This window comes from Panthera leo, chromosome A2, assembly GCF_018350215.1.
Source record: "Panthera leo isolate Ple1 chromosome A2, P.leo_Ple1_pat1.1, whole genome shotgun sequence".
In the NCBI taxonomy this organism is placed as follows: domain Eukaryota; kingdom Metazoa; phylum Chordata; class Mammalia; order Carnivora; family Felidae; genus Panthera; species Panthera leo.
The window spans coordinates 112766984-112794530 of NC_056680.1; the positions used below are offsets into that span (position 1 = coordinate 112766984).

The window sequence follows — 27547 nt, forward strand, 5'->3', positions numbered from 1 at the left end:
GGGGTGGGACACAGAGAGAGGGAGACACAGAATCCAAAGCAGGCTCCAGGCTCTGAGCTGTCAGCACAGAGCCTGACCCGCAGGGCTCAAACCCATGAACTGCAAGATCATGACCTGAGCTGAAGTCTAACATTTAATGAACTGAGGCAACCAGGCACCCCTTATTAAACATATATTTAGGTGCATAGATATTTAAAATTGTTATAGTCTCAGATTGGATTGATCCCTTTATCATTATGTAATGCTCTTTGTCTCTTTTTGCAGTCAATTTTTTTTTTTAAGTTTCTTTTGCGAGAGAGAGAGAGAGAGAGAGAGAGCGAGCATGTGAGCAGGGGGAGAGGCAGAGAGAGGAGAGAGAGAATCCCAGGCAGGCTCCATGCTGTTGGCATGAGCCCAACTTCGGGCTCGAGCTCACAAACTGTGAGATCATGACTTGAACCAGAAGCAAGAGTCAGATGCTTAACTGGCTGAGCCACCCCCTTGCTCCTGCAGTCACTGTTCTAAACCCTCCTTTGTCTACCATAAGTATTGCTACCCTTAGCTTTTTTTTTTTTTAACTTCCATTTGAATGGAATATTTTTTCCATCCCTTCACTTGTAGTTTGTATGTATCTTTAGGTTTGAAGTGTGTCTTTTTTTTTTTTTTAACGTTTATTTTTGATAGAGATAGAGCACAAGTGGAAAAGGGGCAGAGATAGAAGGAGACACAGAATCTGAAACAGACTCCAGGCTCTGAGCTGTCAGTACAGAGCCCGACGCGGGGCTGGAACTCACAAACTGCGAGATCATCACCTGAGCCGAAGTTGGATGCTTAACCAACTGAGCCACCCAGGCGCCCTTGAAGTGTGTCTCTTGTAAGCAGCATATAGTTGAGTCATATTTTGTTTTCCATTCATTCACTGTATGTTATTTGATGGGAGCATTTAGACCTTTTACATTTAGAGTAATTATTGATAGGTATGTATTTAGTGGCATTTTAATTGGGGTTTTTTTTTTTTTTTTTTGGTTGTTTTTGTATTTCTTTTGTATTGTCTTGCTCTTCTCCCTCGTGATGATGACTTTCTTTAATGTTTTCTTGGATTCCTTTCTGTAAATTTTTTGTATATCATTGATTTTTGGTTTGTGTTTACCATGAGATTCATATTTAATACCCTATGTATGTAGCACACGTGATAGTTAAGTTTGAACACATTCTAAAAACATTGCATTTTTATTTCCTACTGCATGTTTCATGTATATGATGTCAAATTTTTCATCTTATTTTGTGTATCCCTTAACCAATTATTGTAGATAGAATTACCTTGTTTTTTTGTTTTATGCTCCAAATTTTTATTTAAAATCTAGCTAGTTAACATATAATGTAATACAGTTTCAGGAGTAAAATTTAGTGATTGATCACTTACATATAACACTCAGCATAACAAGTGCTGTCCTTAGTACTCATCACCCATCTAGCCCATCCCCCACAGACCTCCCTCCATCAACACTCAGCTTATTCTCTATTGTTAAGGGTGTCTATGGTTTCCTTCTCTCTCTCTCTCTCTCCCTCTCTTTCCTCTCTTTCTTTCCCTTCCCATGCGTTCATCTGTTTTGTTTCCTAAATTCCACATATGAGTGAAATCACGGTATTTGTCTTTCTCTGACTGACTTTGCTTAGTGTAATACAATCCAGCTCTATCCAGGAATTGACTTTTGTTTTAATCTTCATTACTAGCCTTGTAAGTGATTGATGTAGTACACTCCTGTTGCTTTTAGTGGTGAAAATTTTTCTTTTCATAGTTTTCTTCTATTTATGGCCTTGCCTTTTCTGATTAAAGAAGTTCTGTTAGCATTTTTTATGAGGCTGGTTTAGTGGTGATGAACTTCTTCTATCTGGGAAACTTGATCTCTCCTTCAATGCTGAATAACTTTGCATGCTAGGTTGAATATTCTTGGTTGTAGGTTTTTTCCTTTTAGCACTTTGAATATATCATGCCATTTCCTTCTGTCTTACAAAGTTTCTGTTGAAAAATTAGCTGATAGTGTTTTAGGGTTTCCTTTGTACAGATGTAATTGTTTTTCCTGTTTTAAGATTACTTTTTCTTTAATTTTTAACATTTTAATTTTTGTGTCTTGATGTAGACCTCCTTGGATTCATCTTGCTTGGGGCTCTCTCTGTTTCCTGGATGTCCATTTCCTTCCCCAGTTTAAGGGAATTTTCAGCTATTACTTCTTCAGATAAGTGTTCTGCTTCTTTCTTTCTTTCTTTCTTTCTTTCTTTCTTTCTTTCTTTCTTTCTTTCTTCTGAAACACCTATAAGGTGAATATTGTTATGCTTGATGTTGTCTTAGAAGTACCTTACTATATGCTCATTTTTCTTTTTGCTCTTCAGCTTGAGTCCATTTCAGTACACTGTCTCCCAGATGATTGATTCATTCTTCTGCATCCTCTAATCTGCCCTTGATCCCTTTATTGTATTTTTCCTTTAATTGTATTCTTTAGTTCTGATAGGTTGTATTTTCTTTCTTTGTTGTAGTTCTCACTGATTTCATCCACTCTTCTCAAGTTTAGTGAGCATCATTACTTTGAACTCTTTATCAGATAGATTGCTTATCTCCATTTCACTTAGTTTTTTGAGATTTTATCTTGTTCTTTTGTTTGGAACATATGCCTCTGTCACCTCATTTTTTCTCACTCTGTTTATTTCTATGTATTATGTAGGTCAGCTGTGTTTCCTGGTCTTGAAGGTTGTGGTGTTATTTAGAAGGCATTCTGTGAGCCCAGTAGTACAGTGCCCCCTAGTGCCCAGCACCAGGTTGTCCGGTGGTGTCCCCTGTGTGGGCGGTATACACCCTCCTGTTGTGCCTGGGCTGCATCTGCTGTAGTTGTGCTGGTGAGTGCTGCTGCCCCCCAGCCCATCTGTCTGCAGCGTCTGGCTGTGACTACTGGGAGTGTACTGGTGGGAAGGGCTGGCCCCTGGTATGCCCAGCTGAGAGGCCTGGCTATAGCTGCTACAGGCTGGCTGGTGGGTAGGATTAGCTCCTGGCATAGCTGGCTGAGAGATCAGGGTAAGCTTGTGTGGGCATGCCCCCTCCACCCCCAGGAGCCTGTTTGGAGGGGGTGTGCGGTGCCAGTCCCGGCCAGGACTGCCAGGTGTGTCGGGGACAGGAGCCACTTGGCAGGGTGGGTCTGCAGGGGAATTCTGGGGTCAACAGTGAGTGCTAGCAGTACAGATGGAGAGTGTCAGAACGAGCTCTGGCAAGCATCCAGCCAGCTAGATTGAAGGAGGGCAAGAAAAATGGCACCCACCAGCACTTTCTTTCTCTGAGAAGGCTCTTGTAGATCCCTTCCCCTTCAGCACACATCTTAAAATTAAGTCAGTAGATTTCCTTCACTTATAACCCAGGTGGCATGACCAACTGCTGCTCTGTGCTAGGCCTTGGGCATAGTGGTACAGTGTGCTGGTCCTTTAAGAACAGTCTCAGTTTCCTGTAATCCTCTGCCTCTCCTGGAGTGCAGCCCTTCTCAAAGCCAAGTGTTGTAGGAGCAGGTCTTTAGGTACAGATCCCCATGGCCTGGGGTGCTTAATGTGTGGCTTGATAACATTCCTCAGGGAGGACCTTCACACCTGTGACATCCCTCCCACTTGGGGGTCCCTCTCCTGGGGGTTTGGTGCTCAACTGCATCTCTGCTCCCTCTTCCCTTCTCAATGTGTCTTCTTCTTTGTCTTTAGCTGTGGATGATCTCTTCTGCTAATCTTTAGATCATTTTCCGAAGGACTTACATTAAATGTGTGTCATGGGAGGAAGTGAGCTCAGGTTACTCTTACTCTGCCATCGTCTTAGAACTCATCTCAAGGTAGCCTTGATGTCCTTTGTGATTTCTTCCTTGACTCATTGGTTGTGGGAGGTAAGATTTAAAAAAAAATTTTTTTTAATATTTATTTTGGAGAAAGAGCAGGAGTGGGTGAGAGGCAGAGAGCAAGGGAGACATGCAGGATGTGAAGCGGGCTCCATGCTCTGAGCTGTCAGCACAGAGCCTGACACAGATCTCGAACTCACAAACTGTGAGATCATGACCTGAATCGAGGTCAGACACTTAACCTACTGAGCTACCCAGGCGCCCCTGGAGGGTAAGATTTCATACTTTAACTGGTGAAAGACGATGACATTAGACAGTGATAACTGATGGACATATAATGTAATAATTTATAAATGTATCTAGATATAAAATCTAGAACAATACAGAGAGTTACATTTGAAACACTATATTTACATCAAATCTAATTCTAAGAAAATTCAAATAATTAGAGCTGAAGACAGTAAGAAATGGAGGAAAACAACTGAAAAGAAACAAAAAAAATTGACAGTTAAGCCTTAATGTAGCAATAATTACCTTAAATGTAAATGATCTAAATACACAAATACAAAGAGCTTGCCAGAGTGTACTAAAAAATATGACCCTACTGTATGCTTTATTTCAGAAATTTGCTTCAAATATAATCAAATTTGTAGATTAAAATTATATTGTAGATTTGTAGACCCTTGATAAAAGGGTCAGTCCACCAAGAAGACATAGCAATCCTAAATGTGTATGCGCCAAAAAAGCCAGCAGCAAAATATATGGTTGAAAACTGATAGAACCGAAAAGAAAGAGACAAATTCACATTCCAAGTTGAAGACCTCATTGGCCCCTTCTGAGAAATTGAAAGAACAAGTGAATCAGAAATGAGCGAGGATGTGGAAGAACTCACTAACATCAACCAGGAAGATCTAATCTATGTTTATAAGACACTCCACGCAACAAAAGCAGAATTCACTTTCTTTTTAAGTGCTCAAGAAACATATACCAGGATATGCCATATCTAGGCCATAAGACAACCTTAACAAATGTACGAGATTGAAATTGTACAGAATATGTTCTTTGTTGACAATGGCATCAAAAAGAAATCAATAATGTAAACATAATAGGAAATTTTCTTTTTTTTTTAATTTTTTTAAGTTGTATTTATTTTTGAGAGAGAGACAGAGAGAGTGAGCGGGGGAGGGGCAGAGAGAAGGAGAGAGAGAGAATCCAAGCAGGCTCTGTGTTGTCAGCATGGAGCCTGATGCGGGGCTCGAACTCACACACTGTGAGATCATGACCTGAGCCGAAACCAAGAGTCGGACTCTTAACCGACTGAGCCACCCAGGCGCCCCTTACAGGAAAATTTCAACATTGGAAACTGAGAAGCACATCTTTAAATATTCCATGAATCAAAGAACAGTGTCAAGGGAAATAAAATATAGAGGACTTAATGAAACTGAAAATGGAACCTATCAAAATTTGTGGGAACAGCCAAAGCAGTTCTGAGAGAGACAGTAATAGCACTCAGAATGTATAGATTAAAAAAGTCTCAAAACAGTAGTCAAGGTTTTCACTTTAAGAGCCTAGAGGAAAAAAACAAACAAACAAAAAACCTAGAAAAAAGAGCAAAGTAGATACAAAGCAACTAGAAAGAAGGAAACAGTAAAGAGAACGGATCTATGAAATTTAAAAAATAGAGAAAAATCAATGAAACTAAGAGTTAATTCTTTGAAAAGACAAAGTGAAAAAGCAAATTACCAGTATCAGGGATAAAATGGGCTACCACTACATTCTCTGCAGACATCAAAAGAATAATAGGGAATATTGCAACAAAAAACAACCTCTGCACACATCAATTTGACACCCGGAAGAAATGGACTGATTCCTCAAATACCAGAACTATCACAGCTCATCCAATGAGAAATAGATAAATTAAAATTTTTATTTTATTTTTTAAATTTACATCCAAATGAGTTAGCATATAGTGCAACAATGATTTCAGGAATAGATTCCTTAATGCCCCTTGCCCAGTTAGCCCATCCGCCCTCCCACAACCCTCTAGTCACCCTCTTTTCTCCATATTTAAGTTTCTTATGTTTTTTCCCCTCCCTGTTTTTATATTATGTTTGCTTCCCTTCCCTTATGTTCATCTGTTCTGTGTCTTAAAGTCCTCATATGAGTGAAGTCATATGACATTTGTTTTTCTCTGACTAATTTCACTCAGCATAATACCCTCCAGTTCCATCCACATAGTTGCAAATGGCAAGATTTCATTCTTTTTGATTGCCGAGTAATACTCCATTGTATATATATATACCACATCTTCTTTATCCATTCATCCATCGATGGACATCGATGGGCTCTTTCCATACTTTGGCTATTGTTGATAGTGCTGCTATAAACATTGGGGTGCATGTGTCCTTTTGAAACAGCACACCTGTATCCCTTGAATAAATACCTAGTGCAATTGCTGGGTCGTAGGGTAGTTCTATTTTTAATTTTTTGAAGAACCTCCATAGTGTTCTCCAGAGTGGCTGCACCAGCTTGCATTCCCACCAGCAATGCAAAAAAGATCCTCTTTCTCCACATCCTCGCCAACATCTTTCGTTGCCTGAGTTGTTAATGTGAGCCATTCTGACAGGTGTAAGGTGGTATCTCATCGTGGTTTTGATTTGTATTTCCCTGATGAGTGATGTTGAGCATTTTTTATGTGTCGGCCATCTGGACGTCTTCTTTGGAGAAGTGTCTATTCCTGTCTTTTGCCCATTTCTTCACTGGATTCTTTGTTTTTTGGGTGCTGAATTTGATAAGTTCTTTCTAGATTTTGGATACTAAGCCTTTATTTGATATGTCATTTGCAAATATCTTCTCCCATTCAACCGGTTGCCTTTTCATTTTGCTGATTGTTTCCTTCACTTTGCAGAAGCTTCTTATTTTGATGAGGTCCCAGTAGTTCATTTTTTCTTTTGTTTCCCTTGCCCCCAGAGACCTGTTGAGTAAGAAGTTGCTGCAGCCATGATCAGAGAGGTTTTTGCCTGCTTTCTTCTCGAGGGTTTTGATGGTTTCCTGTCTTACATTTAGGACTTTCATGCATTTTGAGTTTATTTTTGTGTATGGTATAAGAAAGTGGTCCAGGTTCATTCTTCTGCATGTCGCTGTCCAGTTTTCCCAGCACCACTTGCTGAGGAGACTGTCTTTATTCAATTGGATATTCTTTCCTGCTTTGTCAAAGATGAGTTGGCCATATGTTTGTGGGTCCATTTCTGGGCTCTCTATTCTGTTCTGTCGATCTGAGTGTCTGTTTTTGTGCCATTAAAATTTTTTTTTAATGTTTATTTTTGAGAGCGAGTGTGCGAGTGGGAGAAGGGCAGAGAAGGGAGGGCAGAGGATGAGAAATGGGCTCTGTACTGACAGCAGGGAGCCTGATGTGGGATTCTAACTCAAGAACCACAAGATCATGACCTGAGCTGAAGTTGGATGCTTAAGCACCTGGGCCACCCAGGCGCCCCAGAAACAAATTTTAAAGTGAGATACATTTGACGTATAACATTGATTAATTAGTTTTAGTTGTGCAACATGAGTTTGACATGAGCATAGATTGAGAAACGATGATCACAGTAGGTTTGGTTAAGATCCATCACCACATGTGGTTGACATTTTTTCCCCTGTGGTGAATAGAAAATTTGAATAATATAACTACTAAGAAAATTGGATTTGTGATTTAAAAACCTCCCAAAAGGGGGGTTCCTGGGTGGCTCAGTTGCTTAAGCGTCCAACTCTTGGTTTGGGCTCAGCTCATGATCTTAGAGTTTCGTGAGTTTGAGCCCCATATCAGACTCTGCGCTGGTAATGCAGAGCCTGCTTGAGATTCTCTCCCTCACTGTCTGCTCCTCTCTCCCTCTGTCTCTGTCTGAAAATACATAAATAAACTTAAAAAAAAAAAAAAAAAACTTCCCCAAAGGAAATATCCAGGCCCGGACTGTTTAACTGGAGATTTCTTCAGTTATTTCCAAATATTTAGGAATTAATATTAGTTCTACACAGTTTCTTACAGAAATACGAGAGGAGGGAACACTTCCTAATTTGTTTTATGAAGCTAGTAGTTATTATCCTGATTACCAGACCAGAGCAGATAATAAAAAAAAAAGGAAAAGTACAAACTATTTTCCCTCATAAATCTAGAGCTAAAAATCCTTAGCAAAGTATTAGTAAGCAGAATTTGGCAACACAGAAGAAGGACCTATACCATGTGCAAGTGAGGTTTATTTTAGGGATGCAAAGCTGGTTTAATATTTGAAAATCCACATATTAACAGTTTTAAAGAAGACAAGAATGATTATGTTAAATGATGCATTAAAATCATTTTACCAAATTCCGTGTCCTTTTCTGATGAAAACTCTCAGAATAGAAACAGAGTAACCTCTTGAATTTGCATAAAGAACATGTTCCAAAAGCCTGTCGCACATTATACGTAATGGTTAAGGGTCTTTCTAAATCCCAAACACGTAGCATATGTTCAACTGCCCACTCAACATCTGAGCTGAAATATTTGATAGACATCTCAATATAAACTTGCAAAGCGGAACCTCTCCTTTACCTGTACTCCAACCTACTCTTCCTTGTCTCCATCTCATTAGATGGCACATGTGATGCACAGCTTTGGAGTCATTCACGGTCTTGCTCTTTTACCCATGATAAACAGCAGGTTCTGCCAGACATACCCTGAGATTATACCCACATCTCATCTCTGACCTGAATTACTGCCTTTGCCCCGAAACTGCTTAGCCCCTGTCTTGGCTCCATTAGGGTCTATTTTTCACTCAGTAGCACGAGTGCCTTTTAGGAGTTAAGTCAAATCAGGGCATTTCTCTAGCTAAAACTTCAGTAATTTCTCATGTCACTAATAAGGGCAATTTTGCAGTTGCCAAGGTGGAAAAAAAAAGTTTATAATGATCCTTGAGTAATTCCAGCATATTGTTAATGCTTTAATAAGTATTTATTGAGAAACACGTGTGTGCCAAGAACCCCATTAAGTATGGGGACTGTGACTCTGACTACTAAACCTGTTCATTATACTCCCAGAGTTTTGACTCCAGGGGAGAATACAGGTAGGCAATAATCCAGTGGGCTCAGTGCTAGGATTTGAAAAATACAGAGCGCTAGGAGAATGTTTGTGAAGGGCCCCTTTGCCAAAGGAAGTGAGAGGAAACTGAGAAAGTACCTAAAAGATAAATAGAACTGAAAAATAAATACACATTAGGCAGGTGAAGAGTGGGTAAAAAGGAAGGGATTAGTGGAAAATTGAATCCTTCAGAGAGAGAGGATGGGTATGACCAGGCAGGTAGGGCTGGTTCCTAGTGTGAAAGGGGGTCCAGATCACATAGGGTTTTATAGAGTGTGGTAAGACTTTTGAGACTTTATCTTAAAAAATAAGGATTATGAATTGGAGGATTATGAATAGTGACATCATAATATTTCTTTTTTTAGGAAGCTTATTTAGACGGCACTTTGAGGAATTATTCATAGAGACAATAACAGAGGCAAAGAAAGTGTTTAGCAGAAATCCAGCTGAATGGTAGTGGTGATCTGGACCAGAGTGATGCCTGGAGAGAGGGAGCATAGTCGGCGTACTCACAAGGTGGTTAAGAGAAGAGATTGATAGCACTTGACCAAGAGAGAAGGGGGCAAAGGAGGTGGCTGAAATTTCTGTTCAGGTGTCTAAAAAGAGCTGCTTTTTAGAGAAAATGATGAATTCAGATTTGTGCAAGATGACTTTGAATTATCTGTGAGACTTTCATGGGGAGAGGTGCCATTGACCTTCTGAATTTGGGTTGAATGAGTAAAACAGTTTAGGAGAGAGAGAGAGATAGTTGGGATCGAGATTCGCATTTTCCCCTCCTTGAGCTATTAACTACGAACTGTTTAACACTTGAGCATCTGAAATTGTAAGCTTCTTGTTGTTGTACTGAGAAGAGGGATAAGTTAGGCTTGTTGGGACTTGTTGGGAAGTTGTGTTTACTTTTAAAAGTCATTGATCTTGAATGAAGAGACTATCTCTTGTTCAGACCTAGAGACTTCCTCTAGATGCTAAATATAAAATTGTGATATATGACACACAGAGCCCTAGAACGTTGCCATTGCACTCTGTTGTCAGGGTGTGTTAAAGGGTCAGCACGGGGTGTTCCTTCGTAGAAACCTACAAACGTTGTGGTTGAAATGTGGGCTCTGGAGTCAGGTTGCCAGGATTTACGCTCTGGTTCTGCTGTGACTATGGGCAGGTTATTTAACTTCCCTGAGTTTGTTTTGTCCCGTATAAGGCGGAAACAATATCACCTACATCATGTGGTGTTTGTGCAAGTTGAGTTAATATTGGAAAGCATTCAGAACAGAAAACTGAATGTTAGCCATCAGTATTACTGCTGTTATTAATAGATGAGGCTTTGTTTATAGAGGTAACAGAGGACCCCGTGATGTTAAATGGGTGGTACACACGGTCTAGGGGCAGCATGACTGGAAAGCCCAAAGTGTTAGTGAATTTCTGGAACTTCTTCGGTGAAGACTGTGAATTGCTGTGCCATGCAGATGATAGTTATTCTTTCACGATTTCATTCTTTCTAATCACGGGAGTGGGTGGTTATTATTAGGAGGAAACTGGGGGTTGTTAACTGCATATTAACACACAGGGAAAATGGAAGAGCATTGTGTTTCATCCGTATCACTAATGATGCTTTCTTACAGACCTGTGATTTTTGTTCTCACCTGAAGAAATAGTGTTTCTGGGTAGGTTTTCTGCTCCATGAGAAACCATCCTCTTTTAAACTTATAGGTATACTGAAATTACAATGAAGATGGGTTCTTTTTTATTTTCGGAAAAGCTTTGCTTTATCACTGATTAAAAAAAAAAATGGATTGGGGGAGGACAACAGACCGTGGGTCCAAATGCTGATGTCGAGGTCTGTGCCGGTGAAAAGGCCTGTGGAAACGCAGGCTGGTAGTGCTAAATGCTCAGTGTTCCCATAAGGCTCCCGTTTTGAACAGTTAGATAAGTTCTTTCTTGTTCTTCCCTGGAATCCTGCTATGAAACATTCAGAGAGATGGGGAGAAGGAGGAGGGGAGAGAAGGGGAGGGGGAAGGGTGTCACAGGGAGGGAGAGGGAGGGAGGCAGGTCATGCTTCAGTGATTGCTATTTTCACTGTTGGATACTTTCTCATAAACTATTTGCCTTTGAATTTTACAGGAATTTGAAAGTGATTATGTTGTGTTTAAGTCCAAAACTTTGGAATTTGACCGAAGGCTTGGGACAATTCTTTGTGAAGGTTTCTTTAACTGCAATGGTTTAGAAGCTGCGTTCAAGGTTAGTTCTGAAGAAGCTATCATTAAAAAATATTTTCCTAGTGAATACATTCCTTTCGGATCCAGGTAAACTATTAACCAGTCACATGCTGTTTGCATTCACCTCCCTGAATTAAATTTTACGTACTGCTCTGATGAATGATGTGCACTCTGGACAAGGTCATTGTCAGGACTTTGGGGCATTGATCTTTTTTCAGATGAAGTGTTGTAGCTCTTGTTACCTTTAGAGTGAGGTTGGCATGGCCAATGAAATCCTGATTGAAAATTAAGCCTCCATGAGAAGTGGGAAATACCTCTTAATCCAAGATTTTTTTCTTGACCATTGTTTACATGTGTTGGGTTTACCTGGCCACTTCACTTCTGAAACAAATAGGATTTTGGGTACTATGTTTCATGAGATATAAGACATCATAGGTTTTCAAACACACCATTATTTTGTGTATACAGAAAGGAAAGTGGTGCCAAAAAATTATGGTTCCATCGATTATGTACCATAGTCCACTTTCAGATGTTAAAATGCAAAAAAATGTTGGACAGAGAACTGACAAAATGCAGTGTGCTATGTATGTATTCTGAGTTACATAAAAGAAATGCATCGTCGCAGACCTCCCAAAAGGACAGCTTATGAGATGAGGAAGAGGGACATATATGAAACTTGCTTGTCAAAGAAAAGAACCGTAAGTGACATGTAAATTCAGATGGCATCCCACAAGAGGAACTGAGCCTTCTGTTTCAGGAGAAATATGCCCAGGGAATCTTGGGCACAATTCATTGAAAATGGCAGTGCAAAACAAGAGAATGGACACAGACTTCATGTAAGATACTGTCCGATTTTGACCTTTAGATTCACATGATCAGTCAGTTGGTGGTGAAGGTGGAATTGTCTTGGCCTGGGAAAGCATTTTAACATGGAGAATTGACAGGGATCAAGTAGTTGTGCATTTTGTAAGAGCTGGGAGATGAAATGGAGATGCTGTTGCCCAAAATATATAGCCTGTTATTGTAGAATTAAGCTGCCTGTGATCCCATCTCTCAGAAATTACTATTTCATACCACCACTACTTTTTATTTGGGTAGAAATGCATACATGTATCTCTTTGACAAAAGTGACATCATAGGCTGGCCCTCGGCAAACTTTTTCACTTAGCAATCAGTCATAAATATTTTCTTTTATAGCAGAATTCAATACTGTTTTTGTAATGGGTACCCAGTAATGTATCATTCTCTCTGTTACAGGAGCTACTTTGTTTTTCATGCTTTTATAAATAACTAGAGGAAAGAATGTAGATGGTTCTCTTTACAGAGACTCCTACCTGTTGTTGTTGTTGTTGTTGTTAAAGCCTTTTTTTTTAATGTTGGGGTGCCTGGGTGGCTCAGTCAGTTAAGTGTCTGACTTTGGCTCAGGTCATGATCTCACAGTTAGTGAGTTCAAGCCCCATGTCTGGCTCTGTGCTGAGAGCACAGAACCTGTTTGATATTCTCTCTCTCCCTCTTGGTCTGCCCCTTCCCTGCTCCTTCCTGCTTTCTCTCAAAAATAAATAAATAAACGCAGAAAAAAAACCTAAAATGGGGCATCTGGGTGGCTCAGTTGGTGTGACTTCAACTCAGGTCATGATCTCACAGTTTGGGAGTTCTAGCCCCACGTCGGGCTCTGCGCTGGCCTCTCGGAGTCTGGAGCCTGCTTGGCATCCTGTGCCTCCCCCTCTCTCTCCCCCTGACTTGTGCATGTGTTCCCTTTCTGTCAAAAGTAAATACATAAACGTTTTAAAAATAGTGTTTGTTTATTTTTGAGAGAGAAAGAGAGTGTGACTGGGGAAAGGGCAGAGAGAGAGGCACAGAGGATCTGAAGCGGGCTCTGGCCCGACAGAGAGCCTCATGCAGGGCTTGGACTCGCAAACCGTAAGATCAGGACCCGAGCCAAAGTTGGATGCTTAACCACCTGAGTCACCCAGGCGCCCCTGCTACCTCTTCTAATTCAAGTCTCTCTTCTTCTCTTAGCACAACGGTTGATACGGATTCTCTTCTAGTGTGTGCCACTTCTCTTTTTCTAAACAACTTTGTCTTTTTGTCATGTATTTTTTTCTTTAACTTTCCCCATATTTGTACCTTGTCTGTGGAAACGTATAACGTGAGCTCCTGCCTGGTAGCTCTGCAGGGGTGGGACATCATCTTAGGTTTTTTGTTATATTTAGATCCCTTCCTTCAGTGTCTTATGAAGCGAACACTTCATAACTGCTTGGGGTTGGGTAGACTGGTCGTCAGAGTAACGGAATGACACCCTGCTGAGGGTGACTGCAGGGAGAAAAGTGGCAGAGGACAAAACTTACAGGATTGCGTATTGAGGAAAAAACGATCTCTGCCACCGGTGCAGGATGATAAACTGTGACCGTTGGCTGTTGGGTCCCAGGGAATAAATGTTTGCAGATGCTTTTCCCAAGACCGTGATTCATGCCTGCCCTTGGCAAAGACGTGACCAGGAAGGGCACTGGGCCCAAACACTGTTCTCCTCTAATGTGAAACTGTAGTTCAAAGCCTCCAAGTGTCGACACTCAATAAAAAACAAAACAAAGCCAAACGCGAAGGGATGTTTCTCTGAAATGTAGTGTGTCTGCGTGAAGGTAGACTGAAGTGTGCGAGTGAAAGTGTCTAGAGGAGTCCTCAGACGGTGAAAGTGGAGGCGATGAAAGTGTGACGTGTGCAATGGTTCAGGTGGCAAGAGATGAAAAAAATTGTGGAAAGAGGAAAAGCTAGGAAAAAAAAACAAATAGCTAGTACTTGAATGGTGGCAGCAGCCTTAGGAAAAGCCATGTTACGTAGTGAAAGTGGGAATTAGAAGAAAATTACAGCGGATCTTACAGATCTCAAATGGGATATTTAGGAGACGAAACATGTAGTGGGAGTCCATGTTTAATCGTTTGAGGTTGATAGGAAGGGAAGTGTTTTTTCTACTCTTTACAGAATAGCTCTCAGTGCCATCATGACAAGGAAGCAAGAGGTGCCAGTGACCACAGTTCTCATCCCAGAGGGTAATTTTTAGCTACTTGGTCATGTGCACCTGCCTAAAGGGTTAAGACTTTTCTTCTTACCATTTCCTGGCTCTCCAGCCTCCCCATAGCCTCTGTGTCTTTTCTCTGTTACACTTGGAGTCACGTCTCACTAAACATATCAGGTAGACAAGATGAGATGCGGTCAGGAAGCTTCTGGTATTTCACTTGTGGTCAGTACAGTAAGTGTTTGAAAGAGCATGTTGGGAAATCAATGCATTTCCCTGCTGTCGGAGGATTGCGCTTCTTTGTTCAATCTCAGTCAGTGTTTGCTTCTGAATGTTAATACAAAATCCAAAGTCAACAAAATAGTGGTTGCAAGGAGAACGTTTATTTGCATTTTGCTAGGTAGCTGCTAATCAAGCAGGTTTAAAAATGTTTAGCAGTTTCTATAGTGTTATAATTGATATTACCAGAGGAAAAACAGCCTAATGTCTCTAAACTGACCTCTAAGATACAGTTAAATCTACTTTTTACTTCGTACAATTTTTTGTTGTTGTTGTTGCTGTTTTTCCCCCAGTGAATGTGGTTTATGTAAATATTCAGAAAATGTTAACAGGAAAGCTGTTTTTAAAGAACAGGTTTTCCCCCCCCCCCATTATTTTGCTTTAATTCCAGTGTAATTAACATACAGTGTTAAATTAGTTTCAGGTGTACAATACAGTGATTCAACATTTCTGTACATTACATTACTTCAGCTCCATTGGTTAAGCATCCAGTTTTTGATTTCGCTCAGGTCATGATCTCCTGGTTGTGAGAGTGAGCCCTGAATCGGGCTCTGCACTGGGCAGGAGCCTGCTTGAGATTCTCCCTCTCTGTCTGCCCCTCTCCCACTCAGGCTTGCTCACACCCTTTCTCTCTCAAACAAACAAAGAAAACAATTAAAAACCCCAATCCTGTACATTACTTAATGTTCATCCTATGTGTTCTCTTAACACCCCTCACCTGTTTCATCCATCATCCATCCCACATCCCCTCTGCTAACCACCAGTTCTCTGTTTTTGAGTCTTCTTCTCTTGTCTTTTTTTTCTTCGTTAAATTTCACATACATGATATCATAGGTTATTTGTCTTCTTCTGAGTGATTTCTCTCACTTAGCATTATGCCCTCTAGATCCATCTATGCTATTACAAGTGGCAAGATTTTATTATTTTTTTATGGCTCATATTCTGTTGTACATATACCACGTCTTTTCTACCCATTCATTTATTGATAGACACTTGGGTTGCTTCCATATTTTGCTTTTGTAAATAATGCTACAGTAACATAGCAGTGTATATATCTTTTCAAATTAGTGTTTTGTATTTGGGTAAATACCCAGTAGTGCAATTACTGGATCATATGGTAATTCTATTTTTAATTTTGTGAGGAAACTCCATACTGTTTTCCACAGTGGCTGCACCAGTTTGCATTCCCACCAACGGTGCATCAGCGTTGCTTTTTTTTTTTTTTTCCACATCCTCAACAACAGTTGTTGTTTAAAGAAAACAAAAATAGTTTTTTAAATGTTTTGTTTATTTTTGAGACAGAGACAGAGCATGAGTGAGGGAGGAGCAGAGAGAGAGGGAGACACAGAATCTGAACCAGGCTCCAGGCTCTGAGCTGTGAGCACAGAGCCCGATGCGGGGCTCGAGCTCACCCACTGTGAGATCATGACCTGAGCCAAAGTTGGACGCTTACCCACTGAGCCACCCAGACGCCCGTAAAGAAAATAAATTTTGAGGGACACCTTAAGAAGGCATAGACGTTGGTGTATGGTTTTCTGCCATCTTGATGGTGTTTACTGACTTTGAGGAGGTATCTTCTTTTAAAGAAATATCTATATAACAGGTCTAGTAACTGACATTTGATGAAACCCACACAGAGTAAGCAAGTGACAAAATAATTTTAAATGACCCTTTGGCTGTTTAGGGCCCGCACCGGGAAGCCCCGGCCCCGGTGCCAGACTGCCCAGCGTCCAACAGCAGCCCTGCCACTAGCTGTGAGAATTTGGGGAAATGACTCCCTCTCCACGACTCCGTTTTCTTATCTGAAAGATGTGACAACAGCATTGTAAGGCCCTTAAAATACAGTACGTGGCACCTCGCAAGCATTATTTAAACACATCTTATGTGACAGTGTGCATTTTAATTACATCGTTTTGCTTGCAAGGAAAGCTGTGTGACGCCGGCACGCAGGAGGATCCACGTGGGGCAGAAGACAAGGCAGGAGGCTAGTGGAGATCCAAGGTCAGGCTCCTCAGATAGCTAAGCCTTGTGGAAACTGGTGGTGAAAGTTCATTTGGATTTGGGTGGGGAGCATGGACTGAGCGAGGAGAGCTGAAGGACCTTTACTGTCCTGCTTGCCGGTGATGTGATCCTGTTCCAGTCCACTTCTTTTTCTTCTGTCTCCCTATTTATTGGTTTCCTCCCCTTGCTGATAGTTTTTGTTCACTCCTAATTTTGCCACGGTGACTTCAATCTGCTGTGCCCCAATTCTTTTCCGGAGGAGGAGAGAATGTGATGAGTTCAAGGCATTAGTTTGAGGTAGGACATTCCTGTCAAAGGAGATAGCTGCTTGCGGGATAGTTGCCCTTGGAGCAGGTCACCACTACTGCCCGAGGCCACCGCGTCGGGGGTCGCTGGGTGGTGTGGCAGGCAACATGGCTGCCATGCGCAGGACAATCACAGTAACTGGTACATTCGGTATAATTTATTATGACTATTATTATCATGAAGTGTATTTATTTTGACAGAAACAGAAACAGCTTGAGTGGGGAGGAGACAGAATCCCCAGCAGGCTCAGCACTGCCAGCTCAGCACGATTAGGGCCACGAACTCACAAAACTGTGAGATCATGATCTGAGCTGAAATAAGAGTTGGACGCATAACCAGCTGAGCCACTCGGGTGCCCCTGGCATAATTACTAAAGGTGTGACCTGGAGGGCCTCCATATGGATATTCTTATATCGAAAGAGCCTACATGTAGGAGGGGAGAACAAATAGAGAGGCACACGTTTTACTTCTGTTTTTCATATCTGCACAGTCTCTTCTAAAACATTTCCTGGTGCCCAGCAGGCGGAAGTAGTGTTATCTGCGAGCAGAGACTGCTGATAGGCAGTAGTTAATTTCTGACTCCTCTCATTTTCTGCTGAGGCAGGGAAATTGCTTTACATTTAGTATTTGCTTTATTGGACAAATGTTTTCAGTTTGGAGGTACTTCAGGATTCTCTTAGGGTTCTAGAATTTTGTTTTATCTCTAGTCATATCGGAGGTTTAATGGGGGAGAAATAATGGAGTATTTGTATTAAAAACCCACAGTTCCTAACCTTGTAACTTTGATTTTTCACAGCTTTTGACCGTATTTGGGAATTTTCTAGAGAAACCGGTTGTCATGGAAATCTTCAGCCCACATTATAGCACACTAGTGCTCATGTTTGACTCGGAGTTGGATATGTGTAAGCAGTTGTATAATGAACACGTGAAGCAGGTAAGTAGGGGGTGAAGTTGAGCACATCCACAGCATCATTTTTGTGGGTAATGACCATCAGTTGGGACTTGATTTAATGATACCTAAAGAGTAGATGTGGGCCCTAAGCCTTTTATGCCTTTATTTAATTGGTTTCTTTATGCAGATGAACTTGGCTTAGGACCATAACCCTACTACTCAAGTTCTTAACACATACGTTTTGTGTATTTGTACTGTAAAACTACCAAAATGAACAATTGCTTACAAGGTTGGAATGCACTCTGATTACATATTTCCTTTCTTCCTCTTCACCAAAATATCAATTTGCAGATTGAACGTGGAAATGTAGTTCTCCACAGGAATATGCCTTTTACCTCAGGCAACATCAAATGGGCTAAAGAGGTCCTTGAACGACTTCAAACATTTTGGTCCAATTTTGCATCTCTCCGGTATTTGTAAGTTATTAGGCTTATTTCATGGTAAAACCATCCTAATGAGACAAGCAATTTTTATGGAGGTCAGCGAGCTGTTCATTTTAGCACTTACAGAGTCTTTGCCCTTATATTTAACTCTTACTTGGCTCAGTTCGTTGAGAAGGATTCATCCTCATGATTTTAAAATACATTCAATGGGGCTCTTAAAACCTCATCTCTTTAGGTCCATACATAATTTCTTTTCACTTTTCGTTTTCACTGACAATACGTTGGTAGCTTTTTGTTACTTTTCTTCAGCAACTAGCACTCCTTTTATTTTGCAGATTTTCTGTACCTGCCTCTTTTCTTTGTAGGAATTGGTAACTTTCTGCTGTTGACATTCAGTTACATCTTGGGAGTTCCATTAATTTGATAACTGTCTTTTAAGGCAAAGACAATTCATAACCATTATTTGGCATCTATTGTTTCTATTCCTGTTTTTATAGTACATTTTATCATACTGTCTATTTTATATTTTACTGTCAAGTAGTCAAGCTGAAATCTAATATGTAGAAAAATCGTATTCCTACAGATTCTTGGAAAGTCCTGATGATGCCCTAGTTTATCAGAAGTATACTGAAATGACAACTTTGCTAGACCAATTTGAAAATTCTATCTATGATGAATGGAAAAGTAACGTTGATGAAATCTGTGAATTCAATTTGAATCAACCCTTGGTTAAATTCAGTGCCATAACTGGTCTTCTCAGTGTCAACTTTGACCCAAAGGTAGGGGTTTGATGTTTTTAAGTTGTTTCATAGATGGCATTTTTATTACAAGTAAATCTCTGATGCTTCCAGTCATTTATATTTAATTTTGGGAGACTGTCAGTGCCACTAGGAATATAACTGAAATCTTAAAAAAAAACAACAACAACTTATTTTTGAGAGAAGAGAGAGCACCAGTGGAGGAGGGGTAGAGAGAAAGGGGGACAGAGGATCTGAACTGGGCTTCACTCTGACAGCAGCCAGCCCACAGCGAGGCTCAAACCCACAAACCGCAAGATCATGACGTGAGTTGAATTTGGACGCTCAGCTAACTGAGCCACTCAGGTGCCCCCTGAAAACAACTTTTAATAGGTTGTAGTTTTAGAGGTTGGTTTCCCAAATGCTGTATTAATTACTGTTTATTTTGCCTTGTAATTGCCACTTCTACCTTCACTGAATAATGAGTTGAGAGTGGGGTCCATCCATTTTACCTTTGTGTTTTTTGATTCCAGCATAGTGTCTGACGTGTGGTAATAGCTAATGTTAGCTCAATTGAATGTAATTATAGTCTTTATCAGTTTTCTGGCTTGAATTTTATTTGCTTTTGGTTCACTAAAATTTTATCACAGAAGTTAAGGTTTGGGGAGTCGACAAAATGTATGGAATGAGAGACCTTTTTTAATCCTTTGGGTGGATAATGGTAAATGATTTGTCATAATATCTTTCAAAGGGACAATAAACTCTAATATGTTAAATTAGTAATTCTTATAAAATAGTTTTCAGAAAAACACAAAACAACATATAAATGCCCCAAATAGTATGAACAGTTAAGGGGCGCGTGGGTGGCTCAGTCGGTTGAGCATCCGACTTTGGCTCAGGTCATGACCTCGCGGTTCATGAGTTCGAGCGTCGGGTTAGGGTTTGTGCTGACAGCTCGGAGCCTGGAGACTGCTTTGGATTCTGTGTCTCCCTCTGTCTCTGCCCCTCCCCTGCTCACATTCTCATTCTCTCTCTCTCTCTCTCTCTCTCTCTCTCTCTCTCTCTCAAAAATAAAGATTAAAAAAAATTAAAAAAAAAATGAACAGCTAAGTAGTATCCAGGATGAAATTTACCTTTATTGAAGAGATCATTTTTATTTTATGATAAACCACATAACAAAAAGAAATTTCATAAATTCTCTGAGGAAGTTTATTTTCTCAAAACTTCATTACATGTTATGTAATTGATAAGAATGTAATAATGAAAACACAGGAAGTTTAATAGAAATTACCTATGGTTTGCTTATATTTATATAGAATGTACTCTCTGTGCATATATTTGCTAAATGATATATATGTAGGCATATATGTATTTTAACTTATTTCCAACTTTGAGAGCTTGGCAGGAGACACAAAATAAGCTTTTTCTTAATGTTTATGTATTTTGAGAGAGAGAGAGAGAGAGAGAGAGAGGGGGGGGGAGAGAATCCTAAGCAGACTCTGTGCTGTCAGTGTGAGCCCCATGCAGGGCTTCATTTCATGAACCGTAAGATCATGATCTGAGCCAAAATCAAGATTTGGCTATTTACCCAACTGAGCCATTGAGGCACTCCTAAACTTTTCTATTTACCTAAAAGAATGTGCTTTACAGGAAAGGGCAAACATATAAAAATATCTATTTGTGAGTTGCTTTTACAAAAAAATTAGTCAAAATTTGGCTAATTTTTTAGATAGTGAAGATTATATACTGTTTTTTAGTGATTTCCCTTTCATGTCAGTTGTATTGTATACCTAGGTAGGAAATGGGCCTCATTGGATTTGATTGTCATAATCTGCACCCAAATTCTGATCTGTTGCCCTGAAATAGTACAGAGAACAGCATCACTTAGTTATGTTTACAAACCTTAGCACATACATGTATAAATACATGACCTGGAGAACTGAGGGTTTCTTTTATCCCTAATTTCATAAAACCAGCTTACAGAAACTAAATTCGTGAGAAGTTCCAGGGATAATTCCTGTGTTTATACCTGAAGGGATGATAAAAACACAGACTATATGTTAATAGTTAACCTGTGGTGTAACAATCTAAGGGAGTCAACTGGTCTACCTTCAAAACGTGTTGTGCAGTCTTTTCCTCAGAGCCTGTGATTTAGAGGTGTAGTCATTTCTGCTACAACATGACATATGCCTTCCTAAAAATCACTGCACTAGGAAAGATTGCACTGTAAAAAGTACTGGGCTTATGGGGAAAATGGGGTTAGGGCTGTCATACTTTAAAAGCTGTAAGCAAGGGGTGCTTGGGTGGCTTGGATGATTAAGTGTCTGACTGATGTTATCAGCTCAGTTCATGATCTCATGGTAATGAGATCCAGCCCCATGTAGGGGTCTGTGCATAGTGTGGAGGCTTCTTGAAGTTCTTTCTCCGCCTCTCTCTCTGTCCCTCCCTCACTTGCTCTTTCAAAATAAGTAAATAAACCTAAAACAACTGTAAGCAATACATTAAAGAAACAGGAATGTAGTACCTCAAGATCATAAAAGCCATATATGAAAAACCCACTGCTAACATCATCCTCAATGGGGAAATAGCTTTCCCCCTAAGGTCAGGAAAACAAGGATTTCCCCTCTCACCACTGTTATTCAACATAGTGTTGGAAGTCCTAACCTCAGTAATCAGACAACACACAAAAAAAAGGCATCCAAGTCAGCAAGAAGGAAGTCAAACTTGCACTTTTCGAAGACAACATGATACTCTATGTGAAAAACAAAAGATCCACCCCAAACTGCTAGAACTGATCCATGAATTCAGCACAGGATTCAGTCACAGGATATGAAATCAGTGTATAGAAGTTGGTTGCATTTCTATACACCAGTAATGAAGTAGCAGAAAGAGAAATCAAGGAATTGATCCCGTTTACAATTGCACCAAAACCCATAATACCTGGGAATAAACCTAATCAGAGAGGTATAAGATCTGTACACTGAAAACTATAGAAAGTTAATAAAAGAAATTGAAGATTTCCAAAAAAAAAAAAAAAGGAAAAACATTCCATGCTCCTGGATAGGAAGAACATATATTGTTAAAATGTCAATACTGTCCAAAGCACTCTACATACTCAATGCAATACCTATCAAAATAACACTAGCATTCTTCACAGAGCTAGAAAAAATAATCCTCAAATTTGTATGGAACCAGAAAAGACTCCGAATAGCCAAAGCAATCCTGAAAAAGAAAACCAGAGCAGGAGGCATCACAATTCCAGTCTTTAAGCTGTATTACAAAGCTGTAATCATCAAGACAGTATGGTACTGGCATAACAGATACATAGATCAGTTGAACAGAAGAGAGAAGCCAGAAATGAACCCACAAAGGTATGGCCAACTCATCTTTGACAAAGCGGCAAAGAGTATCCAATGGAATAAAGACAGTCTCTTCAGCAAGTGGTGCTGGGAAAACTGGACAGCGACATGCAGGAGAATGAACCTGGACCACTTTCTTACACCATATGCAAAAATAAACTCAAAATGGATGAAAGAACTAAATATTAGAAAGCTATTAAAATCTTAGAAGAGATAACAGGCAAGAAATTCTTTGACCCTGGCCGCAGCAACTTCTTACTAGACATGTCTCCATAGGCAAAGAAACAGAAGAAAAATGAACTATTGGGACCTCATCAAGATAAAAAGCTTCTTCACGGTGAAGGAAACTATCAGCAAAACTAAAAGACAGCTGATGGAATGGGAGAAGATATCTGCAAATAACCTATCAGATAAAGGGTTAGTATCCAAAATCTGTAAAGAACTGATTAAATTCAACACCCAAAAATAATTCAGTGAAGCAATTGGCAAAAGACACTTTTCCAAAGAAAACACATAGATGGCTGACACATGAAAAGATGCTCAACATCACTCATCATCAGAGAAATAACAAATCAAAACCACAATGAGATACCACCTCACACCTGTCAGAATGGCTAAAGTGAACAACTCAGGAAACAGCAGATATTGGTGAGGATGCAGAGAAAGAGGATCTCTTTTGCACTGCTGGTGGGAATGCAAACTGGTACAGCCACTCTGGAGAACAGTTGGGGGTTCCTCAAAAAATTAAAAATAGAACTACCCTATGACCCAGTAATTACACTACTAGGTATTTATCCAAGGGTTACAGGTGGGATGTTTCGAAGGGGCACATGCACCCCAGTTTTTATAGCAGTGCTATTGACAATAGCCTAAGTCCGGAAAGAGCCCAAATGTCCATCGACTGATGAATGGATAAAGAAGATAAAGAAGATTGTGTGTGTGTGTAATATTTCTCGGTAATCAAAAAGGATGAAATTTTGCCATTTGCAACAACATGGATGGAACCTAGAGTGTATTATGCTAAGTGAAGTAAGTCAGAGAAAGACAACTATCATATGACTTCACTCATATGTGAAATTTAAGATACAAGACAGATGAACATAAGGGAAGGGAAGCAAAAATAATATAAAAACAAACCATAAGAGATTCTTAAATCCAGAGAACAAACTGAGCGTTACTGGAGGCAAGGTGGGTGAGGGGGTAGGCTAAATGGGTAAGGGACATTAAGGAGGACGCTTGTTGGGATGAGTACTGGGTGTTATATATGAGTGACGAATCAGTAAATTCTATTCCGGAATTACACTGTATGTTAACCAACTTGGATGCAATTTAAAAAAAAAAAAAAAAAAAAAGGAAAAAAAGAAAGAGGCAAACCAAGAAACAGACTCTTAACTAGAGAGAACAAACTGATGGTTATCAGAGGGAAGGTGGGTGGAGGCATGGGTGAGGTAGGTGATGGGGATGAAGGAGTGCACTTAATGTGATGAGCACTGAGTGTTGTACAGAAATGTTGACTCACTGTATTGTACACCTGAAACTAATATCACACTGTGTGTTAACTAATGAATTTAAATAAAAATGTAAAAAAACAGGAATGTAGGAAAAACAGCATTATTTTATACATTTTAAATGGCTACATAAATAATATATAGCTACCACAGTAAATATGACTTTCCCTTGACAAAGACCTGAAGTTTGCTCGTGGAAGTAGGTGTTGGAAAGGTTGCAGTTCATGTGTTACTGTGAAGTGACGGAAGGAGAGTTCTCTGATACCAGGCAGAAAGTTGTACCCCCCTCCCACCCCTGCAGGTGAGTGGGCGTGGCTCCTCATGCGTGAATGAACTGAAGCCCTTGGTGGCTGTTTACATATGAGCATTTTGTGTATTTCTAAATGATTTTTTTTTAATTAAAAAGGTTTTTTTAATGTTTATTTTTGTGAGAGAATAAGAGTGTGAGCAGGGGAGGGGCAGAGAGAGAGGGAGACACAGAATCTGAAGCGGGCCCCAGGCTCTGAGCTGTTGGCTCAGAGGCTGACGAGGGCTTGAACTCACGAGCCGAGTCGTGAGGTCATAACCTGAGCCGAAGCTGGGTGCTTAACTGACTGAGCCATCCAGGCGCCCCTAATTTTTAAAATTTTTATTGGAGAGCATGAGGGGCAGAGAGACAGAATTCCAAGCAGGTTCCACACTCATTGGGGGGCGGACGCGGCTCACTCCTATGATCCTGGGATCATAACCCAAGCTGAAATAGACACTCAACCAACTGAGCCACCCAGGTGCTCCGTGCCTATTTCTAAGCTTTCCAGTTGAGTTGGGTGCGGTTTTTACTTTTACCTGGTGTTTCTTGCTAATGAAATTGCAGATAAGCATAGACAAAATAGGTGGCATCCTCACTTTGCTAGTGTATCAATCACATTGGAACACATTTATGTTTTCAAAACAAACATTGTAACAGGAAGAAGGTACTGGGAAAACATTGAGGTCCGTTTATGGCCTTCAGTTTCACCTGTCCATGTGCACATGTTGCTGTCTTTTGCTTAAATTCTTTCCCTGACTGTGGGCCATAACCAGTGACAGATACCTTTATTATTTATATTTCCACATCATAAGGAATGTATGATTGTTACGCGTATGCTTAAAAAGCATGTGAAACAGCAGCCTCAGTCAGTTAAGCCTTGACAGTTTGAGAGTATTGTAACCATTGGATGAAATTTTAAGTGTTGGGATTTTAATGTGTGTTGAAAGAGAATGCTCTTCTTAAAATACATAATGATCCTTGATTTTCTTTTAAAAGCTAGTGGCTGTATTGAGAGAAGTGAAATACCTTTTGATGTTGAAGAAATCCAACATACCAGATTCAGCTTTAGCCATCTTCAAAAAAAGAAACACTATTTTAAAGGTTAGTGTTTTTAGGGTATTTTTTGAACAGAAATATTTTTTTTACTTGTGTTTTTCTTTTTTTATTTTTTTGAGAGAGGGAGAGTGAGCGTGAGCTGGGCAGAGGGGTGGAGGGAGAAAGAGAATCGTAAATAGACTCCACATTCATCATGGGGCCCGATGCAAAGCTTGATCCCATGACCCTGGGATCATGACTTGAGCCAAAATCGGGAGTCAGATGCTCAGCCAACCGAGCCACCTATGCACCTCTGAACACAAGAACAAGTGTCTTGATTTGTAATTATTAACATGTAGACCAATAGTACTTTGATGCCTTTAAGATACATAGCTATAACATATTTGGCCCTTTTTGTTTGGGGATTTCCTTTGCTCAGTACATTGGAAATCTTGAACTTCTTGTGCAAGGATATAATAAGCTGAAGCAGACTCTTCTGGAAGTGGAATACCCTCTGGTTGAAGAGGAGCTGAGGGCCGTGGATGAGCAACTACAGGCAGCCGCGACGTCGCTGACGTGGCAGGATGACTGCTGGGGATACATTGAGAGGGTGCACACAGCGACGGCGGAATTGGCACACAGAGTTGAGCATGCGCGGAGCAATGTTAAAGCGATCCAGCAAACCATGAAGGCGTGGGCCGAGTGTACGCTTCTGCCCAGGAGGGAGCATCGAAGGGAGGCTGTCTTTACCTTGGAGGACAAGAGTGATTTGTTCTCTAAAAAGTACAAGCGAATTCAGGAAGATGGCTGCAAGATACATAACTTGGTGGAGGTAATTGCTTTTAAGGTTTTGAAATAGATTGAAGAGCTTTTCAATTAGCTGAGAAGGCAGCAGACCTACACAACCTTATAATGTAGGATTGTTTTATTAGGGTTGAGAGAGCTTTATGTGTGGTTTTGTTAAGCATTTAAAATGGAGAAATTTGTCTTGCTCGCCTATTGGAATGTGAGATATTTTCATGAAACACAAAGGCTAGAGAGGGGATCCTTGTGTTTGTCATAGCTACATGCTCTTCTGGCAGCTGTCAATAACTAGCATTGTTGGTGGGGTGCCTGTCTGTGTCAGCCATCTTGTCTGCGTCATCTCCTGCCACCCTCTCAACCTTCTAAGGGTGGTGATAGTAGTCACTCTTTTTTTTTTTTTTAACAAGTATTTGAATTTTTAAAACTATTCTAGAGTTGTCAATTTAAGAGAAAATAAAATAAAATAGAACAAGGCAGAAAAATAAAAGTAATCAAGCAAAAAGTCCCTTATCTGTTGGACCTTATATTCTAGTTGGAAAATAGAGACAATAACAAAAACAGAATAAGTCAATTGGTCATAGGATAAATGGTAAAAAATAGAGCAGGTAGGATACGGAATCACTGGTAGGGAAGGTGTACTTTTTAAAATTCTAGTTAGATAAGGGTTGGTGGGGGGTGGGAGGAAGGGGAGGGTGGGTGATGGGTATTGAGGAGGGCACCTTTTGGGATGAGCACTGGGTGTTGTATGGAAACCAATTTGACAATAAATTTCATATAATGAGAAAAAAAATTCTAGTTAACATTCAGTGCGATATTGATTACAGAATAGGATTCAGTGATTCATCACCTATGTTCAACAACCATTGCTCATTACAACAAGTGCCCTCCTTAATACCCATCACCCATCTAGTCCGATTTCCACCCTCCTCCCTCTGTCAACCCTCAGTCTATTCTCTATCATTAAGTCTTTTGTGATTTGTTTCCTCCCCTGGTCTTTTTATTCCCCCCGTTTTCCATATGTTCATCTGTTTTGTTTCTTAAATTTTACATATGAGTGAAATCATACGGTATTTGTCTTTCTCTGATTTATTTCACTTAGCATGATACATTCTAGTTCCATCCACATCATTGCAAATGGCAAGATTTCATTCTTTTTGATTGCTAATATTCCATTGTGTGTGTGTGTGTGTGTGTGTTCATGTGTGTGTATCACATTTTATTTATCCATCATCAGATGAACATTGGGGCTCTCTCCATAGTTTAGCTTTTGTTGATAATGCTGCTATAAACATTGGAGTGCATGTACCCCTTTGAATCTGTATTTTTGTCTCCTTTGGATAAATACCTAATAGTGCAATTGCTGAATTGTAGGATAGTTCTAGTTTTAGTTTCTTGAGGAACCTCCACAAAGTTTTCCAGAGTGGCTGCATCAGTTTGCATTCCCACCAGCAGTACAAGAGGATGCCCCTTTCCCACATCCTCACCAACACCTGTTGTTTGTTGTGTTGTTAATTTTAGCCATTCTAACGGGTATGAGGTGGTATCTCATGGTTTTGATTTGTATTTCCCTGATGATGAATGATGTTTAACATCTTTTCATGTGTTGGCTGTCTGGATGTCTTCTTTGGGAAAGTGTCTATTCATGCCTTCTGCCCATTTCTTAACTGGGTTGTTTTTTTGGGTGTTCTGTTTGATAAGTTCTATATTTTGGTTATTAACCTTTTA

At 40.1% G+C, this 27547-nt stretch overlaps 1 protein-coding gene across 1 annotated transcript in view; it reads left to right on the top strand.

The window, feature by feature from the left end:
• The window catches only part of DNAH11 (dynein axonemal heavy chain 11), a 358932-nt gene that overhangs the window by 44905 nt on the left and 286480 nt on the right, over positions 1–27547 (top strand). The window contains exons 9-14 of the mRNA XM_042919849.1: positions 11062–11178; positions 17552–17689; positions 17999–18123; positions 18674–18869; positions 24980–25084; positions 25458–25850. Of these exons, the coding sequence (XP_042775783.1) occupies positions 11062–11178; positions 17552–17689; positions 17999–18123; positions 18674–18869; positions 24980–25084; positions 25458–25850 (1074 nt within the window). The remainder of the gene's footprint in view (positions 1–11061; positions 11179–17551; positions 17690–17998; positions 18124–18673; positions 18870–24979; positions 25085–25457; positions 25851–27547) is intronic.